Raw genomic sequence first — 22,942 nt, 5'->3', positions numbered from 1 at the left:
CACTGGAGATGTCTTGAGGTCTTTTCTTCTTTTTCTTTAGGAGCATGTTATCGTCCCACAAGAAAGATGTTTCCTGTGGAATTTTCTCTGTTATCAAAGCAGGAAATGCATCTTAATGCCCCTGTTCTTCATTTTACCCAAATGCTTTATAATGAAAAGTGCATGAAGATTTAATTTCTTAAGGATTTAATTTGCTGTCACTTCTGATTTTGTCAGAATCTAGGTCAAAAAGGATAATTATTAAGTTTTGGGATGTCTTATTTGGGTCATGTAAATGAAGTCTGATATCTAGAGATGGTGCCCAGCAGCTTTGCTTTAGCAGGTTATGAAGAACAAAGCACGAGTATATTTAGAAATGAGGTTGAACCCTGTGTCTGGGTAGGTGTAACAGAGCTCAGACCAAGAGGTCTCTGTCTCTTTACCACGGCAGTTTCCTCTGAGAAGCTACTGGTCTTGGGAAGCTTGTGAGCCAGACTCTGAAGGCTATTTTTCCCTTTGCTTTGTATTAAATATTAAATATTTGATGTCAAATATCTGTAGAAACCCTGTGAGAATTTGGAGAAATGATTATCAGTCTCTGTTTTCTGTGAGAGAAAAATTATTCTGAGCCTGTGTCAAAACTGCATCTCCAGCTCTTGCAGCTGCCTCTCAGGAGGCTGCAAAGCCTGTGCTGGTTCTGCTGCAAGCTCTCTGTGCCTCAGCACCCTGTTGTGAGTTATGTGGCCCAGTCCAAGGGCCTGTGTGACTCCAGACCTCGTATCACCGCTGCTGTGGGCTGCTGGTGTTGTGACAGTATTGGTGAAATGCCACCTTGTCCTCTGGCCTGTGGCTTCCTGACTGTGACTCACCTGCACTGTGGTTTGTGATGCACAGCGTCAAGTTATCAAGTAATTTACTATTATTGCTGGGCTACATCTGCTTCTGAGTGGGAGAGTTGTTCAGTTGGGTTCTCTTATTATGTGCAGAGTAAGCAGGGGCAGCGTAATGACATAGCAGCTTCAGTGGTAAATACTGCTTAATTTGATTTATGAAATCCACAAAAGGCCCAAATGTGGACCTTCTGGAAAGGGTGGAAGTTAAGTGGGGAGCATGGCATGTTATCTAAGTGGATGGCTAACTTTTGTCCCTCAAGAGCGACAAGAATCCGCTGTCATTAAACTGAGACACAAAATGACTTCAGAGCTGAAGTTCAGTGATGAAATGGCTGCTGGGTTCAGCCTCTTGTATCCCTGAGAGCTGAATCTCTTGTTTCCATTTGGAGTGTTACTGCAAAAGTGTTATTACATAAAAAGGTGAAATAATGATCTATTGTAATACCTGATCCACAATAAAAGAAAACAACCCAACAAAAAAACTTTAGGTGGGAAGTCATCTGGCTTTTTTTGCATAAGTGGCAGTACAGCCTAAAGCAGAAACATTTACATATTGAATGCTTGAATCTATTAAAAAGCAAGACTAATTATAATAATAATAATTTGAAACTTTATCTAAGATAGGTCTCATCTAAGTTAGCTCTTGATAGGACAGTTTTAATACTAAAATACTTTCATTAGAAATGGTTGAAAAATCAGATTTTTAGTTTTTTCCTAAGAAGCCCTGCTGCTTTTAAAGAGGGTTTTCATTCTGACTTAGAATTTTGAGAATTCTAAAAAAATGAAGAGATTAAAAATAAACTTATTTCAACTGCAATTTCTTACTGTTGAATAATACCTATTTTTATTGATTTTAATAATATTTAGTGCAATATTGGCTTCTGTGTTATTTTTGTATTTTCGTAATAGTGCTAGGTCCTTTTGTTTTAATGTGTTGAGTGCTGTTACAGAAAAATAATGGGAAATAACTATAGAATTAAAAAAAGATCAGACTTGACAATTTAAACAGGGATATTTAAAGACTTTTGAAAAAATGGTGTGTAGTTATTTTTTTTGTTAAAGCTTATGAGATTCTAACATCATTTAATTGAAAGTAGCACTTTAGCTAAAAAACATTTCAATAGCAAAAGCTCCTGCTGGCTCTGCTGATCCCTTAATATCCTCTAGGCAACCAAATAAGAGAGAAGAAAAGCTACAAGGTGTTTTCTTTAACTATTTGCCAGTGCCTGTGAGATCCAGCCTCCACTTCATCACTGTAGTTTGTAGGGAACTTTGTGAAAATCCTTATTGTTGTGCATCCGACTGGAGAAGCTGGTGGGGGCTGGAACTGCCCCAGGAGATCCCTCTGTGTGCAGTTATTCACACCTTATGGTGGTGGATAATGACTCTGGAATTACCCTGTGTTAAAAATGCTTGACCCATCTCCCTTTTTCTCTAAATCACTGTGTATTAAAAAAAGAAAATGGAAGTCTTTATGTGGCACAGAACAAGTGCATCATTTGTGCTTTTGAAATCAGTGGGAGGTGGAGCCGTGAGTCAATCTATACAACTCTTCTTCCTGGCCACAGCTGTGGTCCAGGAGCACCTACCAGCTGGGAGACACACAGACTGGAGCCTTATAGTGGTGCCTTTTATGAAACAAAGGTACCAATGGGATCATCAGCCTATTCACCTTTGGTAAGAGAAAATCACTGGTGCGGCAGAATAATCTTTTCGGTGGTCTTGGTTGAGATTGATCAAAAGCAAATCCCTGGGGAATTTTGATCCTTAAATGTCAAATGTGTTTACAGTCGGCAGATAAAAGCAGCAGGTACATGGTCCTGGTGAGATGGATATATCCCATCATGAAGAGGAGAAATGGGAGACATGCTGGGGTCTCCTTCCATAGTGAATCTGAGCAGAAACTGGAAATTACTGACTGTTGGGTTTCATCACTGGCCCTTCTTTTGGCTCTTTGTCTCCAGGATCGGTTCCTCCGTGCAAATCCGCACAGGAAGATTGGAATCAGGAGGAGGAATCATGAAAGGCCATACAGTGCTGAAAATGAGGTATGGAAGGCAGGTTCTGGATTGCAAGGAGAGAGCTGCAGGGTATGAAGGAGGGCTGTGATACCTGCAGTTCTTCTGTCAGCCTTTCCAGTCTCTCCCCAAGCTTAACTGTTTTTGTGAGAGGTGACATTTATTAACAGATAGTTAAGGTAATATCTGCTTCTTTGTGAGTGTGCTGTCTAGAGTGCAAAGCATTCTCTGTGACTTAGGGGTTGGGAAGATGATGAACTTGTGGTTTAAATGCTAGGCAAGGAACAGGGAGAGCTGGATTTTAGTTTTGGTTTACTGTGGTATGATTATATGATGGTAGTCATACATCATAACACTCAAGGCTTAGCCCTTAAATTGTTTTTCCTTTACTTTATGGAGGCAGATCAGCAAATAAAATGGCTTACTCCCATGTCTGACACTTTTCTGAACACTGATTTTTATGAAGATGAATTGGTTTTGGAAAATAATGAATATGGTACATACTAGATATGTTACAAATTATTCTGTTCTATGACTAATGGTTAGTTTAAAATATATTTAATAACTTGAAAAATGAAAATACTATCATATGTTTTTCTGCCTCTGAGTTTTCTCAATCTGTTCCTTAGCTGTAGTCAGTACAAAAGAATGAAGCTAACTCTTTCTTGGATCTGGGAGAGCAGTCAATTTACTAACTGCTAGCACTATGGAATAATAATAATTGAGTTTATGTCAGTATAGTTGCTTATGGATTTGGATGAAATGTTGAGCTTTCAGCAATTTGGATCATGTACTTCTTTCATCCTCCATCTCCAGAAACACTGCTGCCAAAAATTATGCTGAGGTTGACGGGCTTCTTTCAGACCTTCTGGTTTTGTTCAAATAACACTTTCTGGTTTTGTTCAAATAACACTCTTTTTCTGAGAGAAAAGTGTTGAGAATTGTTCCAGTAGGCTGTAAATAACATTTGACTTGGTGGCTTATTCCTTTCTAGATGTTTAGTCTGCTTCTGTCAGGACATGGTGTATCAAAATAAGAGGTACACAAGGACATCTTAAGCAAGCAGTTTCTCAGAAATCATGATTCTTTGGGTATTTAAGTGCTGGTTTTAATTTAATTAGTTGAGCTATTAATTCTGCATGTAGTGTTTTACTCTTGATGTTCTTCAACACTGTCTTGTTTTTCCAGTAACTAAGTTGCGTGTAGCTGTGATAGGGAGTGGAGGGAGAACAGAAAAAATAGAGACAGTTGTGGAGCTTTCAAGAGCCTTCTTCCCCTGTAGAACCCTACACTACAGGTTGTCAATATTGCTGTGCTTCAGGGCTTCTCCTTGGTAGATCAATCAGGTCAGCCTAGGTTTGTCCTGATGAAGCCAAGACATTCTGAATTATCTGTTTGTGCTTTTGTGCCCTTTTTTTTTCTGTATGTGCATTTACATACAAAATAGCTTTTTTGTTGCTTATTTGTATTTAATTACATACTCTAACATACTGCTGATTTTACTTTGTGTTCTCAGCTTTCCATTTTCTTACGTTGTTTAGAGCTTTAGTGATTCCTGCTTTCTTCAGTTCTGGTTCTTTAAAAAACCTCTGGTTTATATCCATGTATCAGTTCTGCTTGTTGTATTAATGAGGTTTCATTTTGATTAATGTAGACCCTAGCCATGAATGACAGGCCATCTTTACTCAATGTCAAATCACAAGAAAGTATTTCTTCTCAGAAAATGTCTCAAATAGTTAAAATCAAATTCACTGCATTATAATGATAGATTGGTCTTTCTGATGTTAAAGGATAAGCAATGTTTATATTTTATAAACAATGTTAAATTTTATAAAACTTATATCTGAGTTAATTGCTAATAATTAAGGTATCTCTCTCATTGTTCTGCAGCCAGAAGTGCCTCAGTTGTGCTGGCTTTCTGTAAAAATTATAGGCATGAGAAATCTCCGCAAAGCAGATCTGTGTAAGTATCCCTGATGGCACTTTCACAGCTTAGCAAGAAAACTACTGTCAGCTGATTTTAATGCTCTTGTACACCTCTTGCTTGGATTACAGTAATATTTCAGGGGTGTTTCAGTGAAGAAGTTGTATTTATTTTCATTTTCATTTAAATTCCAAATAATTTAGAAAACCATAAAGGAAATGGACTAGAAATTCTGTGTTGAAGAAGTTGTCCTTCCCTTTATCAGCTGCTCTGTGATATTTCCCTTTCTCCTGACTCTTCAGTGCCCCTTTTTCCAGGTTGCCCAATTCCCTTTTGGAAGGAACATCTTTGTGAAAGTCACAGGAAAAATCAAACCGGTTGCTTTGGATGTTGCTGTGTTTGCGGCTTCACTGTTCCATTGGTGTAGATGACTTTTACATTACAAATAGATAAAAATCTCCCAAACTAAAATTTCCTTTAATTTAAAAAAGTGCCATTTGAAGAAGTGAAGTTGTACATGAGTTTCTTTGGGAAGTGGCAAGTATTTCAAAATAGGAGTCAAAAAAAATCACAAGAGCCAGAGTACTTAGTTCAGCACTGTTGAAATAAAATACTTTGGCTCTTGTTATCATATAGAATTAGTGGTTTAAAATTGACTTTTTTGAAACTGAAATAAATCTAAATAGAAAAGTTAAATAACCCTAAACCCAGAATATTTTCTTTGGGTCTACTGAAATATCTAGGACTCCTCTTTTCTTTCCCTGACTGGGCATATCAAATAATAACAAAGTACTGCTGTACTAACTGTGCAACTTGTTGTTAACACAGGGAGCCAAACTGATTGCTATGTCAAGCTGCGGCTGCCAACAGCTTCATGTCAGGAAGCCCAGACAAGAACTGTACGCAACTGCAGAAACCCTGTCTGGAATGAAACTTTCCACTTCGTGATACAGAGTGAAGTAAAGGTGGGATCTGTGACAGTGAGCAGGAGCTTTCTAAAGGGGGCATCTTCACTGGCTGTGGGCAAACTCTTTTTGCAAAGCTTAAGACTTGCACGGATCTTGAACTCAGTTAACCTGACTAAAGGAAGTATTTTAAGCTCAGAAGGTTGTGGAATATCTGCAATAATGTTGAATGCTTCTTTGTGTCCCAGAACAGTTGTAAAAAACTGGTAAAGTGTTTATAGTGTTAGCAGAAATAGGTGAGCAGTCAGAAAGAGATATAAAGTCCAAACTGGATCAGTTCTCATAGTTTACTAGTGCTGCATCTTCTCATGATAACCTGAGCCCTGAGGAACTGTCAAGGGATCAAATCCTGTTGAGAGTTTGGTAGTGTGCTTTAACTTTGATTTTAAAGGGCTAAGAATTTCCCCCTTATTATTACTTTCTGACAAAATGCCAAGATTTCTCAAGGCAATGATTTTGAATCCACAAACGATCTGAGGAATAGTGCATGTAACCTCTGCTCTGTCTGGTGCATGTTACCATCATATCTGTCACTTATGTTTCCTCTTCTTTTGGAGCTCTTTTTGTTTGCCAAATCTGATGATTTACCTCTTCTAGGGTTAGTCCCTGACTCTGCTGTCTGAGCCTCATGAGCTGTGAGCTGAGCTTTGTGCTGTCACAGGAGTCTGTCCACATGGCCATGAGGGCTGAATGCTGGCTCTTGCTGGACCTTCATTTGGGCTCAGTAGTCCCAGAATATGTGATTTACATCCTTCTCTGCCTCTTTCCTCAGAACGTCCTGGAGCTGACAGTCTGTGATGAGGACACTTTCACACCAGATGACCATCTTATGACTGTTCACTTTGATGTGGCTAAAATCCAACCTGGAGAAAAAGTTCACCTGAGTTTTGAATTGAATCCAGAGGTGAGGGGCTAGAGAAAATAATACTCTTGATTAGAATTTTGTCTCAAGTTGCTACCTCTATTGAACATTAAATTGGTTCTCACACACAAAGACTTTGTTAAAAAGGATATTTCTAAAAGAAGTTGAATGCTTGGGTTTTAGGAGAGGGGTCACAAACACCCCAAACACCCCTCTCCCTCACCCACAAGTAACAACTTGTGACTGTAGTAAGATGCAAAATACTTTTAGTATTCCTATTTTTTTTTTTTTAATTTCAAAACTATGTTTTGAGAAATCAGTGAGAAAAAGAGTCAAAAGTGAAGAAGCTGATGGTTAGGAGGTCTGATTTCTGTTGTAGGAGGTTGACAGAGCAGGGGTGGGAACAAACCTGCCCCTTTTTCCAGGCAGTTGCTCTTATCCTTTGGCCAGTAGCTCGCTGGGGCTATCTCCTCTCAGCTTCACTGGGGATTTTGACCAGTTCTTTCAGATAATGTGCTCTCGAAATGAAGCCTGTAATTCTTGTGATAATCTCTTTGGGTTTTTTTCCTCCTCTACTAAACACCTTTAAGAAAAAAATCTCAGCAATTCTACTTATGCTCCTTTGCTACAAATTTATTTTAGCGGGGCTGAGCCAGCACAGGAGAGGCAGGACTTCATGAATAAGAATATCATCAGTATTTTATCTTTCCTTCTTAGTGAGTGTATGATGTAAGAGTTATTTGCTGCATGTGTCTCAAAAATACTCTGTTTAGTTGTCTAAACAACCGATATCTAGATACAGAGTATCTTATGTAACACTGAGAGGATGAAGTTGATGAGAGGAGAGGTAGAGAAATCACACTCATCTTCAAAGAGAGCAGAATATGTACTCAGATACTTTCTGCACAATGTAACACCTTCTCTGGAGGGTGTAGTAACAACTTCAGGGCTTTTTCACACTTTGCCAAGGGCTTCAGTTTACGGTTCCCGGGAACTGGTGTGCTCCATTTATTTCTAAACCACTGTGTCAATCAGGCTCTCTGGAAAATACTCTTGCTTGCTTTTTATATTACTACTGCTTTGAAGAGGTTTATTAACTACTCTTTTAGACGACCCATCCTTACTGAGGACTGCTCATTAAACCTGTTCCAGCTGGCTGCAGCCTTCCTCAGAAAATCCCTCATGTGACTGAGATAATGCCAGGTGTGATTCAAGCCCTGAATTTGCTCTGAGGCGTGTGCAGAGCTGTCTTAGCCCATTAGCAAGGTGGAAGTGGTGGGGGTCAGACCAAGTGAGCTGTCTCAAGAACATCCTGGTCAAGCTGCCCTTCTTCAGTTAGTGATGAATCAGGCCTCTGTGAGGCACCACAGCTTATGGTCTGTATATGGATTTTCAGAAGACTTTGGGTTATTTTATTTTTTTTTTTGAAAGTGTCTTTGTAATGCAACAGGCTGGGCAATCTTAATAACAGGCTGTAGTGCCACTTCTGCCCATAATGATTTCTTTAATCTACCAAGGTATCTCAGAAGGAGGCTGAAGAGGTCAGGTGGGTAATGTCAGAGCAGCAGGGTTGCTTTGCTGCGCCTCTTGCTCTCTGTGGCATAACAAGTATTTCCATTGCCATGGTCTGGATTTTTCACCCACAAATATGTGAGTGGGACTTACTAGAAATGTAACTTGTGTGAGTGTAAAACAGCATAAGAAGGATAGGAATATAAGGCAAGCAGAATTAGTCAGATGATATGAGCCAGGTTCTTCTGGACCTTGTTTCTGCTGTTCTTTAGACAAAGTTGTAACAGACCATCAGTTAGTTTGGATAGTACAGTCTGGGTGTAATTAAATATTTGATACAGTCTGTCTTGCATCTGTGTAAGGTGACTGCTTTCTAAAATCTGTGCCCCAGCCTTCTATTACAATGTTGCAACCACTGTAATTCTCATGAAGTAGAGACTTGGGGAGAAATCAGCAAGCACAGCTTCTGCATTACGTGCCACAGATGCAGCTATCAGAGAAGCCATCAGAGGTGTTTCATTTACTGATGTGAACTAGTAAATACAAAATTGCTCTGCACTTTTACTGTAAAGATGATTTTCCCATGGCAGCTGCATTGTCAGATTTGGCATGTTTTTCACAGTCAGCTCACAGTGTTAAAATATGATGTACAGTTGGACAGAAGGGATATTTGTCAGTAAATGTTAGCTATTCTGAATATAAGTTAAAAAGTGCTACTATCACTTGCCAGAAAGATTTATATCACTCTTAACTAATGTTTTCCTCCCCATGGCTGATCCAAGATCTCTTTGATATACTTTTTTTTCAGTCTGGTATTTCCTGGATTGGCTCTATCCCATAGCAAGTGGCTGAAGGGATACAGTTATTCAGTTTCTTCTATACTGTTGGTGTGTTACTCTATTGCTGCTTCATTCTTGTACTTTTCCTGTCTCTTTTCCTCTTGATTTGTCTCCCCTCAGCTCTTTCCCTGATTCCTCTTCACAGCTTCAGTCTTCTCTCTTCTTCCCTTCCCCCTGGCAGTTTTTATTTTCCAAATTGGTCCCTTCTCCCAGCCTTTTTTAATGTTTAATGACTTTACTCTGCAAATTCATTTGTTTTAACTGAGTCATACTCCCTATCTATTCACTGCACTAAGTCCATTCATTCTCAATTATGTTTTCCTACATCATTCACCTGCTATTCTTCCTTTCCTCAGCATTGATTGACCCATATCTTATCCTACAAATGAATTAATAATAGGACCCTTGCTCCCTATTCTGTGATACTTAATCTTTTCTTTCTCTTGATGGTACAGCTGGTTTGTAAACAGTAGAGCAGTGGAAAGGTGAAATCAAAGTGGGGCCACAGAAATCTGTATCCATTCATAGTATGATGTAGAGGGTGTGGGAATAGAGAGTTATAAATAAATTGTCAGAGTTGTATCAGAGGAAAATATTTATTCATTCATAAATAAATAAAAAGTCCTATTTTCAGAATCAGGAAGAACTAGAAGTGGAATTTCTACTGGATAACATGTAAGTAATTTTCTACTGGAAAACATGTAAGTAAAATGTAAATGTTGTAGAGTTTGTCATCAGAAAACTGCATTTTGGAGAGAGTGGGAATGCAGCATTGGGGAAGTGGCTTCATGTACCTGTGCTCAGACACCTCATCTCAGCATCTTCCCCACTGTTGCTTTTCTGTCCTGAATTTGAGTGACAGTCTCACTTAGTATTTATGGCTGAGAATGGATGTTTATTTTGTGATTCAGCCTAAGGAGAGATGATACTCATCAGCAGAGATAAGAAGGAAGGAGCATCCTTGGGAAGGTATGGGATGTGATTGGCAGAGGCTGCAAGACAGAGGGGAAGGATAGAAGTGCTGATGGTACTTGCCAGCTAGAAAATCTGAGCTCAGAGAACTGTGTGCTTTTGAAAATTTGTTGCTTAAATACACACTTTTAAATAAACCTTTTTGGTTTTGCTTTTCAGACCAGATGTATCTGAGAAGATCATTACTAATGGTGTACTAGTGGTAATGGTTTTTTTTTTTGTGTGCGCTAATCTTACGGTGGGGCAGAACTGAAGGATGTGGTTGGAAGATAGGGAGAAAAATTTCTTGTGTTAACTGTTAGGGACTGAATGGTATTTAAGTATAATGACAGATCCCCAGTTATTTTGGCTTCCTTAACCACAGTACTGCTTGCAAGATTTACACATGATACTCAATTTCTACAAATTATTCACATCCACAGACCATCAGGGCCAAGCACTGTGTTTCTACAGGACCCCTAGAACCTCATGAGAATCCTGAACTGTTTCTGTGACCAGTGGTTTTATTGCTTCTCTCTTCCAGTCTCGTGAAGTTTCCTGTTTGGAAGTACATGTGAATGAAACAAAAAGGAAGAGTTCTTACAAAAGTGAGGATGCTGATTTAAATTGTTTGTTGCTGCTTTTTGTACTATGGGAAATGCAGCTGAATCTAGATAAATATTGGGTTTGTTTTAGTCTCTGTTTGCATCAGGGCTGCTTGGGTATTTCCTGAATTACCTACTTGCTAATAGTGAGAGTCCTCAGAAGAAGACATGACTCTGTAGCTTAAGAGAAACTGTGGAGCTGGCTGGGAGATTTGGAAACATCACTGCAGGGCAGATGGAACCGAAATACCTTTACCTCTGTTTTCTGGTGAAAACAGAGTAAAAGAAGGGAGACACAACACTCAGGAGGAGAAAGACTTCAGTGAAAGCTCAGGGGATATGAATGCTGCTAGAGGCATCCACAAGTGTAATTCACACTCTATGCCACTTGGCAGGGTGTCACAAAAGGTTTAGGTCACTTAATCACTGGCAAAGGTATCAGCAAATGTAGGTTTAATATAAATTTGTAAAAGTGTGACAAAGTTCGATGACAAGGTTCACTCTGTTACTACATGCATGAAACATGCAAAGAAAAATCAGATTAGAATAAATCTAGAATTATTTATGCAGAGATCAGGGATGCAAAAGGATAAAGAGGGGAAAGGAAAGGGTGCCAGGAGTGAAGGTCCTCACAGTGAGTTGTGAGTTTCAGAGTGGGCCCTCTTGCCAAACTTAGCCTCAGACTTGATCGTTTGCTCAAAGAATTCAGCAGCACTTAATCATCCCATAATTTAGTATTTACAAAGCAATTCAATGGGATTTACAATGAGGAGAACAATAAATAATTATGAATGTAGGATGGTAACAGTCATACTACACCAGCTATGGGGTATTCAAATCAATTCACACAGGCTTTCACACAAAGAATTATGTACAAAGTGCCTGCTAAAAATCCCCCTCAAGGTCAGTAAAATACTCAGAACAGATGCCTTTGCATTTCTCAGTGGATGAAGGGTTGGGCCTCAAGGAGTCAAAGATGTCAGCCCTGACTCTGCCATCAGCTTTTGGGATCAGTTCTCTGAGTATTGCAAACTTGACAGCTGGTCAGTTCTGAGCCCCTGCAGTCCAGGGAAACTCAAAGGGCCAGGTGCTGCACACTGGTCACAGGGGAAGGAAAATATTGTGGTCCAAATTAACTTTAGTTAAGCCTGCAGCACTAAGGCTGAAATGTCGCTTGGGGCACTTTTATTTGCTAATTTCAGGACTAGGCGTAGTTAACATCTCCCTGCGGTTTGTTTCTTGTTCTTAGGGAGAGATTTCACCTTCACAATGAAAGGATCCTATGAAGAAACCCAGGATATTTCCATAGGTCCTCATTCCAGACCAGGAAGCAGTGAAACCACCAGGTTCCACTACGTCAAGCACAGTCAACCCAGACTGCTCATGACTGTGCCAAAGGAGCGTTTTTTCTGTTGTGTATGTTTTGCTTATGGATGGTGATAACACCTAACCTAAATCTGGGGAGAAGAATCATGAGTTAACCCTTATCTGCTATTTCTGTGTCTAGGGTCTAAAAATAATATTCTTCTTATAACATTTTTTCCCCCTCTTTAAATCAGCCTGGCTCAGGTAGGAGGGAAATGGATCTAAGTAGTCCCCTGGCTGTGCCTCTCCATTCTCTGGACTTGGGAAAGAGAGTGACAGTGATGAGAGTGAGTATCCTCTGACAGTATTTGGAATTCTTTGAACAAGGTAAACTGTATATATGTGATATCTGCTCATGTAATAATTTTGTTACTAAAAATGCATTAGCGAGTTATTTGTATGCTTAACTCTGCATACAATTAGAAATATAACTATGATTTGGGAGGGAGGGAATAGGATATTCAGAATTTCTGGCTGCTTTAAAAGTAGTTTAAAGGATTGTGTGCTGAATGCCTGAGAGGAGGCCAAAAATTTATCATTAGACTATATATGTGAATAATAGCTAATACTGTAAAACGTACTTCTACAAAATTTCAATTCTATTTAAAATTTATGGTGCTTTCATTATTGATTTTCAGGGAGACTCTTATGAGGTGTCTGTGAATGAGGAAAATAGGTAAATATTTTATTCTTTTGAATGATTACTTAGGCCATCTCCTCTCCTTTCATAATATCATTGTTAGATGAAAGGAAACTACATCTTAAAGTAGCTAATTTCAAAACAGGAAATAAAGATGAGTGAAATATGGGGACCAGTTAATAAAATGCTTTAAAGCCTTTAAAGCTTTTAAATTGGTTGGTAAGAATATAGAATAGGACAGGTGGTAGCTAGTTATAGGGTATAAACCATCACAATGTTTTTCCTAATGTTGATGCTTTGTAATTTTGATACCTAAACATACTTTTGTTTTGTAACCTCTATAAGTGCATACTTATGTATATTATCTGATTTCTAATGTGCCTAATACCTTTATGCACTTACAAGACCTCTACAGGCCATTTTTCAATGAAACACATGGACAGTAATTTATTTATTGACTGGCTTGCCGAGATTCTCTGAAGGGCAACATTACCCCCTGTTGATAAGTTAGCTCCATTGCAAGCCTTAGTCACAGGTGAATAATAAATCAGAGGGTTTTATTGAATAATATTCAGACAAGAGACAGAGAACATTTTGTGTTTTTTTTTTCCTGAAAAAAAACCTCTGAAACTGGAACCCTGTGAAAATACAGGTTATAGAATGAATCCTGTACATGATATTTATGATAATGTACAAAAGGGATAAATTTAAGAAACATCTTCTGACTCAGAGCATAAATTCTTTGTAGATATAAGCCTAACTCGGTATTAGGGTTCTTTTAACTAAAGTGTGTTAAGTTTTAGCCTCCCTTTGTGCTTCAGGAAACACATGCACAGCAGGAGAATATGAAGAGGTGTCTAAATAACAGAGTTCAATGTGATATAACTTGATTTTATTAATTTGACTTCCTTATGATTGTATGATATTGTTCAGGACATAATTCTGGTCTAAAATCTCCTCAGGAAGGCACATATAGGCAAATATAGGACGTAGGATATCCATATACCTGCTTTCTTTTACGTAGGGGGACTTTCATGTACATGGAAATGGAATTTCTTTAAACTGGTATATTGTTGTTGGTTTTGCTGAGTGTCTCCAACTGCAATGGCTACAGGCAATCCCTTGTGTTGTTCTCATGTTCTAGTTGTGAGGATTTAGATTTGCGGCTGGGCTTTGATCTCTGCGCGGAGGAGCAGGATTTCATCCGTAAAAGGAAGAAGGTGGTTGCTGCTGCTCTGAAAAATGTTCTTCATCTAGATGAAGACCTGCAGGAGGATGAGGTATGTGGGACAGCATCTTGGGAACTTGAAGTAGTGTGACCCACTTTGAGAGAAGTGGATGTGATGTGCTTGCATGACTACCCATACAGCTCTTCCACATATTCTACACTAAATAGTATCGGCCAGATTGTCACTTGCAACTAAGACCATATCCAAGTTTTTGGCACAGAGGATGAAGGAGGAACTGTTAGGAGGCTGGTTATAGCTCCTTTATTCTCTGCCAACCTCTGTCCTTCCTCAGAGGCACCCAAAGGCTGTATTTGCTGACATGCTGGTGTGTATAACCAAGCCTGGTGAAATTTGACTGCTTAAACTGGGCACCTCTGCTCTGCTGCCACAAGGTTCACAGGGAAGGCTGCAACTCTCACATAGCACACTGGTACAGTAGCATCTGTCTTGTGTGTTTTTTGGTGTTACCTCTTGCTTGCTTCTCTCCTGGAGATCCCTGAACTCAGGGGTAGCCGCTCTGTTACTGGAAGACAATGATCTGTCATGGGGCTGTGGTGCTTGGGGCAAGAGTTTGGGACAATGTGCCTGTGGGGTATTTCCTCCGCTGCTCTCTCTGTTCAGCTCCCAGCACACCCAACCCTTTATGATGTGTGCAGGACAGCATTTTTCAAGCAAGTCAAAGTGCTCATGAAATTAAGTAACAAGTAGAATAGGACTTGTTGTTATTAAATGACAATAGAAGGAGGTTTGAGCCAAATTAATCAAAAAACCCCCCAAACCCACAAGTAGATGGTAAAATACAGTAAAGACAAGATTAAAGGTAATGAAATCATCTGTTCTTAAAACTGTTGTATCAGTTTTTACTATACAGAAAAGGGGGGAAGGATAACAGGATTGATGCATTCCTGAGGAAAGTAAAACTAAATTACATATAGCACTGAGATCAGGGAATGTAAAGGTAATCTGTGTTGGAAAGAGAGTGTTAAAATAAACCTGTAAAGCTGGGCACTATCTGCCGGAGAATAGCAAATGTTGTATATATACTTAGAGGAAGAAAAAGTTATGCAGGCAGGTTTTGTGCTGCTCTTCTGACCTTAGCTATACTCAGAGCTTTAAAAGGTGTTTTGAGGAAAAGAGCTGAGGAAAACTTAAATACATTGAGAAAATCTGAAAATATATTTCCCCATATAAGAACTGTACTTACAGCTCCTGACTTTCCAAAGCATCACTGATCAGGAAAATGCTTTCAGCATACAATAAATTCCACCAAAGTTTACACAGCTCAAACACACACCTAGGCCCTGCCCTGAAGAGGGTGAATTAATCAAAACCTACCTGAACCAGGTGTTGCTGTTATTTTTTTCTGCATGGCCATCATTCTTGTATTTCCTCTGGTGATGAGTGACTCTGTGCCTCTCTCTGTCTGTTGAGCAGGTGCCCGTGGTGGCAGTGGTGACTGCAGCAGGGGGAGTGCGGTCCATGACAGCAATGTTTGGCAGCCTGCTGGCTCTCCAGGAGCTGGGTGTTTTGGACTGTGTGTCATATATCAGTGGTTTATCTGCCACAACATGGTAAGGAGAGCTGGGCTTCTACTTATGTTTGTGTTAGCAGAGTGATAACCTGGTGAACAATTTTGCCTTACTGATGAATTTACTCAGCTTGATGTGGGCACTTGGCTTCCTCTTGGATTTGTTTCATGGGACCACTCTGTGCTGCCCTCCTGCAAGAAACAAATCTAAAGAGAATGACAGTATTTCTGTAACTGCACTGAAGTGTTTACAGAAACCAAAAGAAAACAGCACAAGCATGGATGGTTTGCCTGTAACTTGTTATCTTGTTGCATTCAACACTTCAAAAGTCCTTTTGTAATATTTGTCTGGCTCAACTCTTCCTCTTAAAGAGCAGCCCTGAGAAACAGAGTGTCACTCATGCACTAAATGGTGACTGCCTTGCACAAACCAGGAGGGGTTGAGGGGATTTAAAACATTTTGCCTCTGAAGGGCTACTCTGAAAGTATGTGGCAGAATTAGAAAAAGTGGGGTTTGGGATGACAGGGGGTGGCTGGAATCTGCTTGAGCCCTGGCTACTGGCACCTCAAGCCTGCCCTTATGTGTGCCAGGAGCCTGAGGTGACCCACCTGCTGCTCACCCAAGGAAGGCTCTCACACTTGCCAGGGCAATAGTTGCTGCTCAACTCCAGCTTAACATTTCACACAAGGTCTCACCCACCTGAGGGAACTGGGCTCAGACAGAAGAGGTGGCTTGGACAATCAAAGGGAAATTCTAGCAAAAGCTTGAGTTATCAGTGTTGCTTTATTACTCTTTTGATTCTGAAATACAAACAAGCTAGGATGATTTAAAATGTATTTGTGCAGGGGAAAAAAAAAGAAAATAATTCCACAGTCTAAATTCTGCCAAAAATCTCTTCCAAGTAAAAGTTGGAGGGCAAGAACCTCGTGGTGCCTCAAACAAAACACTTACGTGCATTGTCGGCTAATGAATTGTCTGTCGTGTGCCCTGTAATGAACCACAGTACCTTCCCTTTGTCCAGGACCATGTCAAAGTTATATGAAGATGCAAATTGGTCACAAAAGGATCTCAGAGGGCCAGTTGGTGATATCAGGAAACACGTGACCAAGAGCAAGCTGCACTGTTTCTCTTTGGATCATATGAAATACTATGAAAATGAGCTTTGTAAGAGAAAGCAAGAGGGGCACAAGGTGTCCTTTACAGATTTATGGGGACTCTTCATTGACTGTATGCTACATCATCAGGTAATTTATATTCTTTCTCTCCCTCTTATTTCACAGGATTTCTAACTTCCCATACCTAAGGTTGTGGATTCAGTTAGAGAAAAGTCTCTGAAAACACCTGAAGGACTTAATATTTGGCTTTTTAGAATAAAAGTAACCAAGTAACCCTAAAGTGTGAGCATCTAGAAGAGATGTCTGAGCATGCAAAAATTCAAGATGTTAAGGAAACTGATTTTCCATCTTTAAGTTTGGGTTTTGGGTCAGGTGATCATTCTAGTAACACACAGAGGAGAGAAGGCTCTGACAGAGCAAAGTTCAGGCATGGCAGTGTGTACCCATAGGCTGTATTGAAGGAAATGGGTCCAGGTTGAATAAATATCTTTCCTTAAAGCAAGTCATATCCCAGTGACTGTACAGACATGTTTCTTGCATTTTTGCCCTGTCCCCCTTGCCAAAACTCCCATAAGCACAATGCCTTGGTGAAAGCTCATGGCAGATAACACATGCACACACTTGTGTGGCCAAACAGCTCAAGTACACAGAACCTGTGTTTTAGCACAGGTTCTGCACAGGTTTAGCACAGGTTTAGCACAGAACCTGAGGTTTAGCAGATACTTCATTGATAGTTTCTGTTTAGATACTGTAGTAAGTCCATGCATCATGTTCATCTTTTTACAATGACTTTTGCTCTTTGTAAACAGGAAAGTACTCACAAACTCTCGGATCAACAGCTAGCAGTCAATCAGGGGCAGAATCCACTCCCCATATACCTATCCCTCAATGTCAAGGATGACTTTAGCACTTTGGATTTTAAAGGTATAGATTATCATACACCCTCTTGTAACTCTGAAGAGTTTACTTTTAAGGCTGATTGAATGTCGAAACTTTTTCCTGTAAGTCCAAGCCAAAACATCTTTTAAATAATTTCTTTTCCTCTGTTTTCTATGGAATGGAGATACCTGTGCTGTAGACACTGCTCAGTGTGGGGATGGAGATGCTTTTTGCTGGCAGTCTTGAGAGCCACAACTGCTGTATTTTCTCTCTCATCCCCACCTAGCTGCCACAGCCCTTTCAGCTGCTAGGTCTTCTGCTGAGGCAGCACTAGTCCAAGAGAGTTGTGAAGAGTAGGGAAGAGAGCAAGGCAGGGAGGAGAAAAGGAGAAGATGGAGAGGGGTGAGAGCAGGAGTCAGCTCCCAGCAGCCAGAGTAGAATCTGAGGAGGGGCAGGGCTCTGTGCTCTGATCAGGGATCCTGATCACTATTCCCATAGTTTTTCCAGTGCAAATGAGGCAACTGAACCTGGTCATCTGCTCTTATGCACAGTTGCAGTCCCAGTGCACCCAGCCAAGGTTTCTGTGTGGGGAGGGGGTTTGGTCAGAGTTTTTTGTCCTCAAGGCAGTGATTATGAGAGTCTCTAGAATGAATGGTAGCTGGTGTCATTGCTGACTCAGAGGAACTCAAAATGCCACACTGTGTGCAGTGCCTTAGCAATCAGTGGACTTTCAGTCCCAGGTCTTGCTCCTTAGTGCAGAAATGAATCCCAAGCTGAATGGATTTTGGCAGAGGAGATGATTTTAACTTCTGTATTCATGTATGTTGAAGGGCACCTGTTTGTTTCAAAACATGGTGGTTTGAACTGTCTGTCACCACCATGGTGAAGCTATAGGACTTGTTCTTCCAGCTTCTGAATCTCTAAGCTGATTTTTACATGTGTTCAGGTGGCTGCAATAAATCCAGTTTGATGCCTTATTTGCAGAGTGGGTGGAGTTCACACCCTATGAGGTGGGTCTCCTGAAATACGGGGCCTTTGTTCGTTCCGAGGATTTTGGTAGTGAGTTCTTCATGGGTCGCCGGATGAAGAAGATCCCAGAATCCCACATCTGCTTCTTGGAAGGTAATTTACTGTCTCAAGGAAACATCACCTTAAGAGCTGGCTGCACAGAAGTTGTCTGCAAACTGCAGTATTAGTACACCAAAGAATGTATCTGATGCAATTTCAATCTCAAATGAACTAGCCAAAAGCAACAAAAGAGGAAACCAATTTTTGAGACAAATGTCACTAATTTGCTGAATGTCTTTAGAATGACCTAAACAGAACACATGCATGCACACACACAAACAGATCATCTGAAGTATTTAAACTCACAGCCTGACTTTTATAGACAGCTAAGTTTCGAAAATGGCCTGGTCGAAAGCCAAACATTGTGTGGAACGGCGTGGCATTTGATATTTATAGGAAAATTCATAGTATTTCATAACTAGAACAGAGAGTGGACTCAGGTGTGTTGCCATAGCTGTGCTCTAAATATTCAAACTAATATTAAGTATGGTGCCTTTTTTTTTTTTTTTTTTTTTTTTTAACTTTCAAGGCACATGGAGCAATATATTTTCCCAGAGTTTTATGGATGCTGTCTACCTCTCGGGTCATTCAGAACACTTCTGGCACAGATGGACTCGAGACACTGAGCATGACATTGGTTAGTTCTGCAGATTACTTTTTCTTACATCTGCATTTTCTTCACACCTCTCTGAAATGTGAAACCTGACATTCGGTAAAGAGTTTGTTTTTGTGTCCTATTTCTGGCTTATGGGACACCAAGCACTTGAGAATGAAGGAAAAGCAGGAGACCAACAGCTGGGCTGTGAAACAGGAAAAAACACTGTGCTGCTCACTGTGCAACATCCCTGGGGAGCTTTAGTCACGAGAGGTTTACCAAAGCCCTTTGGGGAGGGATAGGCCCGACAGGGAAGAACAAGGTGATGGTGTGACACTGAAACCCACTGCCCAGAACACTCTGCACGTCCATGTGTGCACCCAGTGGTGCACCCAGATGGGGCTGGGAGCCAGGGTGGTTTGGTTGTTATTATTATCAGAGAAACACCCTGACTGAATGCAGACACATACCCTCTTCTTGTTCTTCCTGCAGAGAGCCATCCTGCTCTGCCCAAGAAGCCTCATGAACAACCAACCTGCTTATCCATTCCCAAAGGTTACCTTTCCAAAGCTCTTCGAGAAATGATGACCGGGCGGCCAGTGGTTTCAACTTACCACAATTTTCTCAAGGGCTTGCAGCTACACAACAAATATTTGGAGAATGAGAGCTTTTGCATGTGGAAAGGTAATGGGAAATTGTTTTAGTTATATCTTTGAAGGAGATTTGAGGGCTGATATTTGCTGAGGACAAATATTTGATACGTTTTATCATAGAGATAAATTTTAATTAATAGTATTTGATTAACATGTTTGTGGAATGGGTTTTGCCAAGCCCTAGATGATTTACTCCTGGTTGTGTTCCTGTCTCAGAGGAAGCCCAGCAGGTTTGCTTGAATTCTCATCTTCCTGGGAAAAGCCATCAAACAGTGACTTAAAGCTTTCAAGGAAGTTAAATAGCCACAAATATACACATATTGAGAAAGAAGAGTAATTTATCACTTTGGATGAAGCTTAGTATCAGAACTCCTCACTCTTTCTGATCTCAGAGTTGAGGTCTAAATAATAAAATTGTGTCAAAGACAAATACTTAACTGTGGGCTTTGTGTCAAAGATGAATATACGTCAAGTGTATTTTCTTTCTTCTCTTTTATCCTAATTTGGAGAAAAGGAGACTTGTCCCTGCAGTAAATAATAATAACAAAAGTTTTGGCCTTTTAGACACAGTGCTGGATTCTTCTCCCAACAAGCTGAATGAAATGAGTGACTACCTCAAGCTGATAGATACAGCTTTCTTCATCAACACCAGCTGCCCACCCATTCTGAGGCCAGAGAGAAAAGTGGATGTCATTCTCCACTTAAATTACAGTGGAGGATCACAGACTCTGGTGATGTTTTTGAAGCAGTGATTCTTAATCTGTATGACTCCAGCCACTGAATTACCACCATAGCTTTCTCTCTCTCTCTCTTTCTCTTGTTTTATATCCTTCCAGAAAATGGTCTGGTTTTTATTATATTGAATGATCCTATCAATGGTACTATTCACAACTGTGGCCATAATGTCATTGCCTTTATCAAGGCTGTTTTCAGTGTATTTCTGGGACAGGCATATGAACACAGACATACAGATGATGTCCTATTCTATGTATCTGTCATCCTGCGAACAAGTTCCTCAATAGTTAAATAACTTTTACTATGTAATTAATACACAATACATAATTTTGATTTTCTTTGGAATGAAAAGTTTTGCTTTTATGTTTGACTCTTGGTGCCAGCATCAGTTTTAATCAGAAGGGTTTTTTCCTGCATTTGAAGAAACCTTGAGGGTTTCTTCAAATAATATGATTGAAATTAATGTAATTTATTTGTAAGATGACATGAAGACATAAACAGTTAGATGCACTGAATGCAAATATTTAAGAACGTGTGATATGAGAAGCCACATGTAATCAAAGTTTCCCTATCCAAATCCTCTACTGTGCTCACTAAATCACAAAAATTGACCTAAATGTCATATCAATTTCAGTAAATAGTAACCCTGCTTTAAAAATACAATGTTAGCAAGTCAACCAAATTTCTGTTACCTAGCTTATATTAAAATTAAGATGCTATGTTTGTTGCAGTGCATAGTTAACATTATTTATAAACATTTGAATCAATCTCAGATTGTCTATTGCAGCAAAATATTATGGGGTTTGGTGGTCTTACTTCAAGCTCTCTTTGTGTTGCCATCTCTCCTCTCTGTTGAGCCAGCCACTGGACCTATTTTCAGAGTACTGTTTGGAGCATGGGATCCCATTCCCCAGCACAGAGCTGAGCCAGGAAGACCGGGAACACCTGAAGGAGTGCTATGTATTTGAGGACAGCTTAGAGGCACCAATCTTGGCCTATTTTCCATTGGTGTGTGCCACCTTCCAAAAATACAAGGCACCGAGTAAGTTGACAGCAGTAATCATTTTTTGAGATTGTCTCATCCAGTTGACTCATTGAACTGGTTCCTCTTCCAAAACAAGACACTGGAAAGCTTTTGAGTTGGCTAAGTTATTATATTCTCAGTCCAGGTGTTATGCATACTGTATTGGGCAGCTAATAAGGGATTAGAATGAAGAGGTTTAAAAACAAAAGCATGAGAAGCTGTACCTTGAGGGAAACCCCCTCGGGCACTTGAAACAGGTCATGCAGCTTTGATAATAAATAAGAGGACACAGCTAGTAAGTTATATCCACTGGTAGCTTATGCTGTCACCTAACAGTCTCATAAAGAGATATAATGTTTATTGGTTAACAAAGCTAGAATTCTCCCATTACTTTTTTTACATGAAAAAAATTGAGAATAGAAAGTGCTGAAAACATGTAATGAAGCAAAGGCTTTGCCAGGGTAACAAGCTGCTTTGATACCTATAATTTTTGAAAAGTTTCCAGATTGTTTCCTTTACATCAGCAATAGAAGAAATGTTTGTTTTGCTAGGAAAAAAAAACAAACAACAAACAACTTGGCAAATTCAGTTTCAGTTTACAAATACTTTTACATGCCTCAACTCCAATTTTATTATTTCTATTTTTCTATGATCCAGGAAACTTTCCTCAAAAAATGAAGAAAAGTCCATAAACCAGCTTATTGAAAAAGACCTTGTGCCATTCATTATTTTACTTGTTCTGCTGTATGTGCTTAAAATCTCAGCCACCTGAGAGGGAGGATTCCCAATCCAGGAGCTCTCTGGTGCAGCTGGTAGATAAAGAGCTGTCATCTCAGAAAACTGAAAAGTTAAACATACGAAATTCCAAATCTTAAAAAAATTAAATATTCTGATGCAAAACCTTAATTTAGAGAGGAAAGCATTTTGCTTGGAAAACTTTTTCTGCTGGTCAAGTCTGGGCTGTAGCCAAGCAGTGAACTAGTGGATTTTATTGTCTGTTACTGTGTATTTTGCACTGCCTGGTAGCAGTTTTCCACCTCAATAGCTTTGCTGTGCTTGGCTCTGGTTTCAGATGTGGAGCGCAGTCCTGCAGAGATGGAGGAGGGAAGAGTGGATGTGTCCAACTGTGCTGCTCCCTATGGCACCGGCCTGCTCACGTACACTGAAGAGAATTTCAACAAGCTGCTTAACCTGTGCAGCTACAACATCCTGAATAACAAACACCTAATTCTCCAGGCTCTGCGAACTGCAGTGCAACGAAAGAAGCAACTTAAAAACTGTTCATCACCTAATTCGAGCAAAAATTCTTAAAATATATTTAGGAAAAAAAAATCAGAAGGAGATACACAAATGTTTTGGTACTGGACTAATAAATATTCACCTGCTGCAAGCTCACAGATGTTTGTGATGGCAGTAGAATTTGTGATACCAACTGCTTTGACTTCTGCAACAGTGAGATGGCTAGTGCATAGCTGCTTCTACAGTTTTATTCCATTGCCATCCAAATAACAGACAGGGTACTTGTCTTAGAAAAATGGTTTCTTAAGAAAGTATATTTAACT

At 39.8% G+C, this 22,942-nt stretch overlaps 1 protein-coding gene across 1 annotated transcript; it reads left to right on the top strand.

Annotated features, from left to right (window-relative positions):
- The first annotated feature begins 2,522 nt into the window (after positions 1–2,522).
- Positions 2,523–22,734, top strand: LOC119701471 (cytosolic phospholipase A2 epsilon-like). The gene is made up of 21 exons (XM_038138202.1): positions 2,523–2,549; positions 2,837–2,920; positions 4,781–4,853; positions 5,643–5,779; positions 6,552–6,683; positions 9,627–9,667; positions 10,124–10,166; positions 10,488–10,551; positions 11,798–11,964; positions 12,108–12,200; positions 12,552–12,589; positions 13,698–13,833; positions 15,214–15,353; positions 16,333–16,555; positions 17,236–17,350; positions 18,290–18,427; positions 18,903–19,010; positions 19,461–19,652; positions 20,186–20,352; positions 21,218–21,398; positions 22,453–22,734. Exons 1-21 carry the CDS (start codon positions 2,523–2,525, stop codon positions 22,689–22,691), a joined length of 2,538 nt encoding a protein of 845 aa, XP_037994130.1. The 3' UTR covers positions 22,692–22,734.
- The last annotated feature ends 208 nt before the right edge of the window (positions 22,735–22,942 follow it).

The sequence above is a fragment of the Motacilla alba genome, chromosome 5, assembly GCF_015832195.1.
Source record: "Motacilla alba alba isolate MOTALB_02 chromosome 5, Motacilla_alba_V1.0_pri, whole genome shotgun sequence".
Lineage (NCBI taxonomy): Eukaryota > Metazoa > Chordata > Aves > Passeriformes > Motacillidae > Motacilla > Motacilla alba.
Note: the sequence above shows the minus strand (reverse complement) of the source record. Positions and strands in the feature narration are given on the sequence as shown.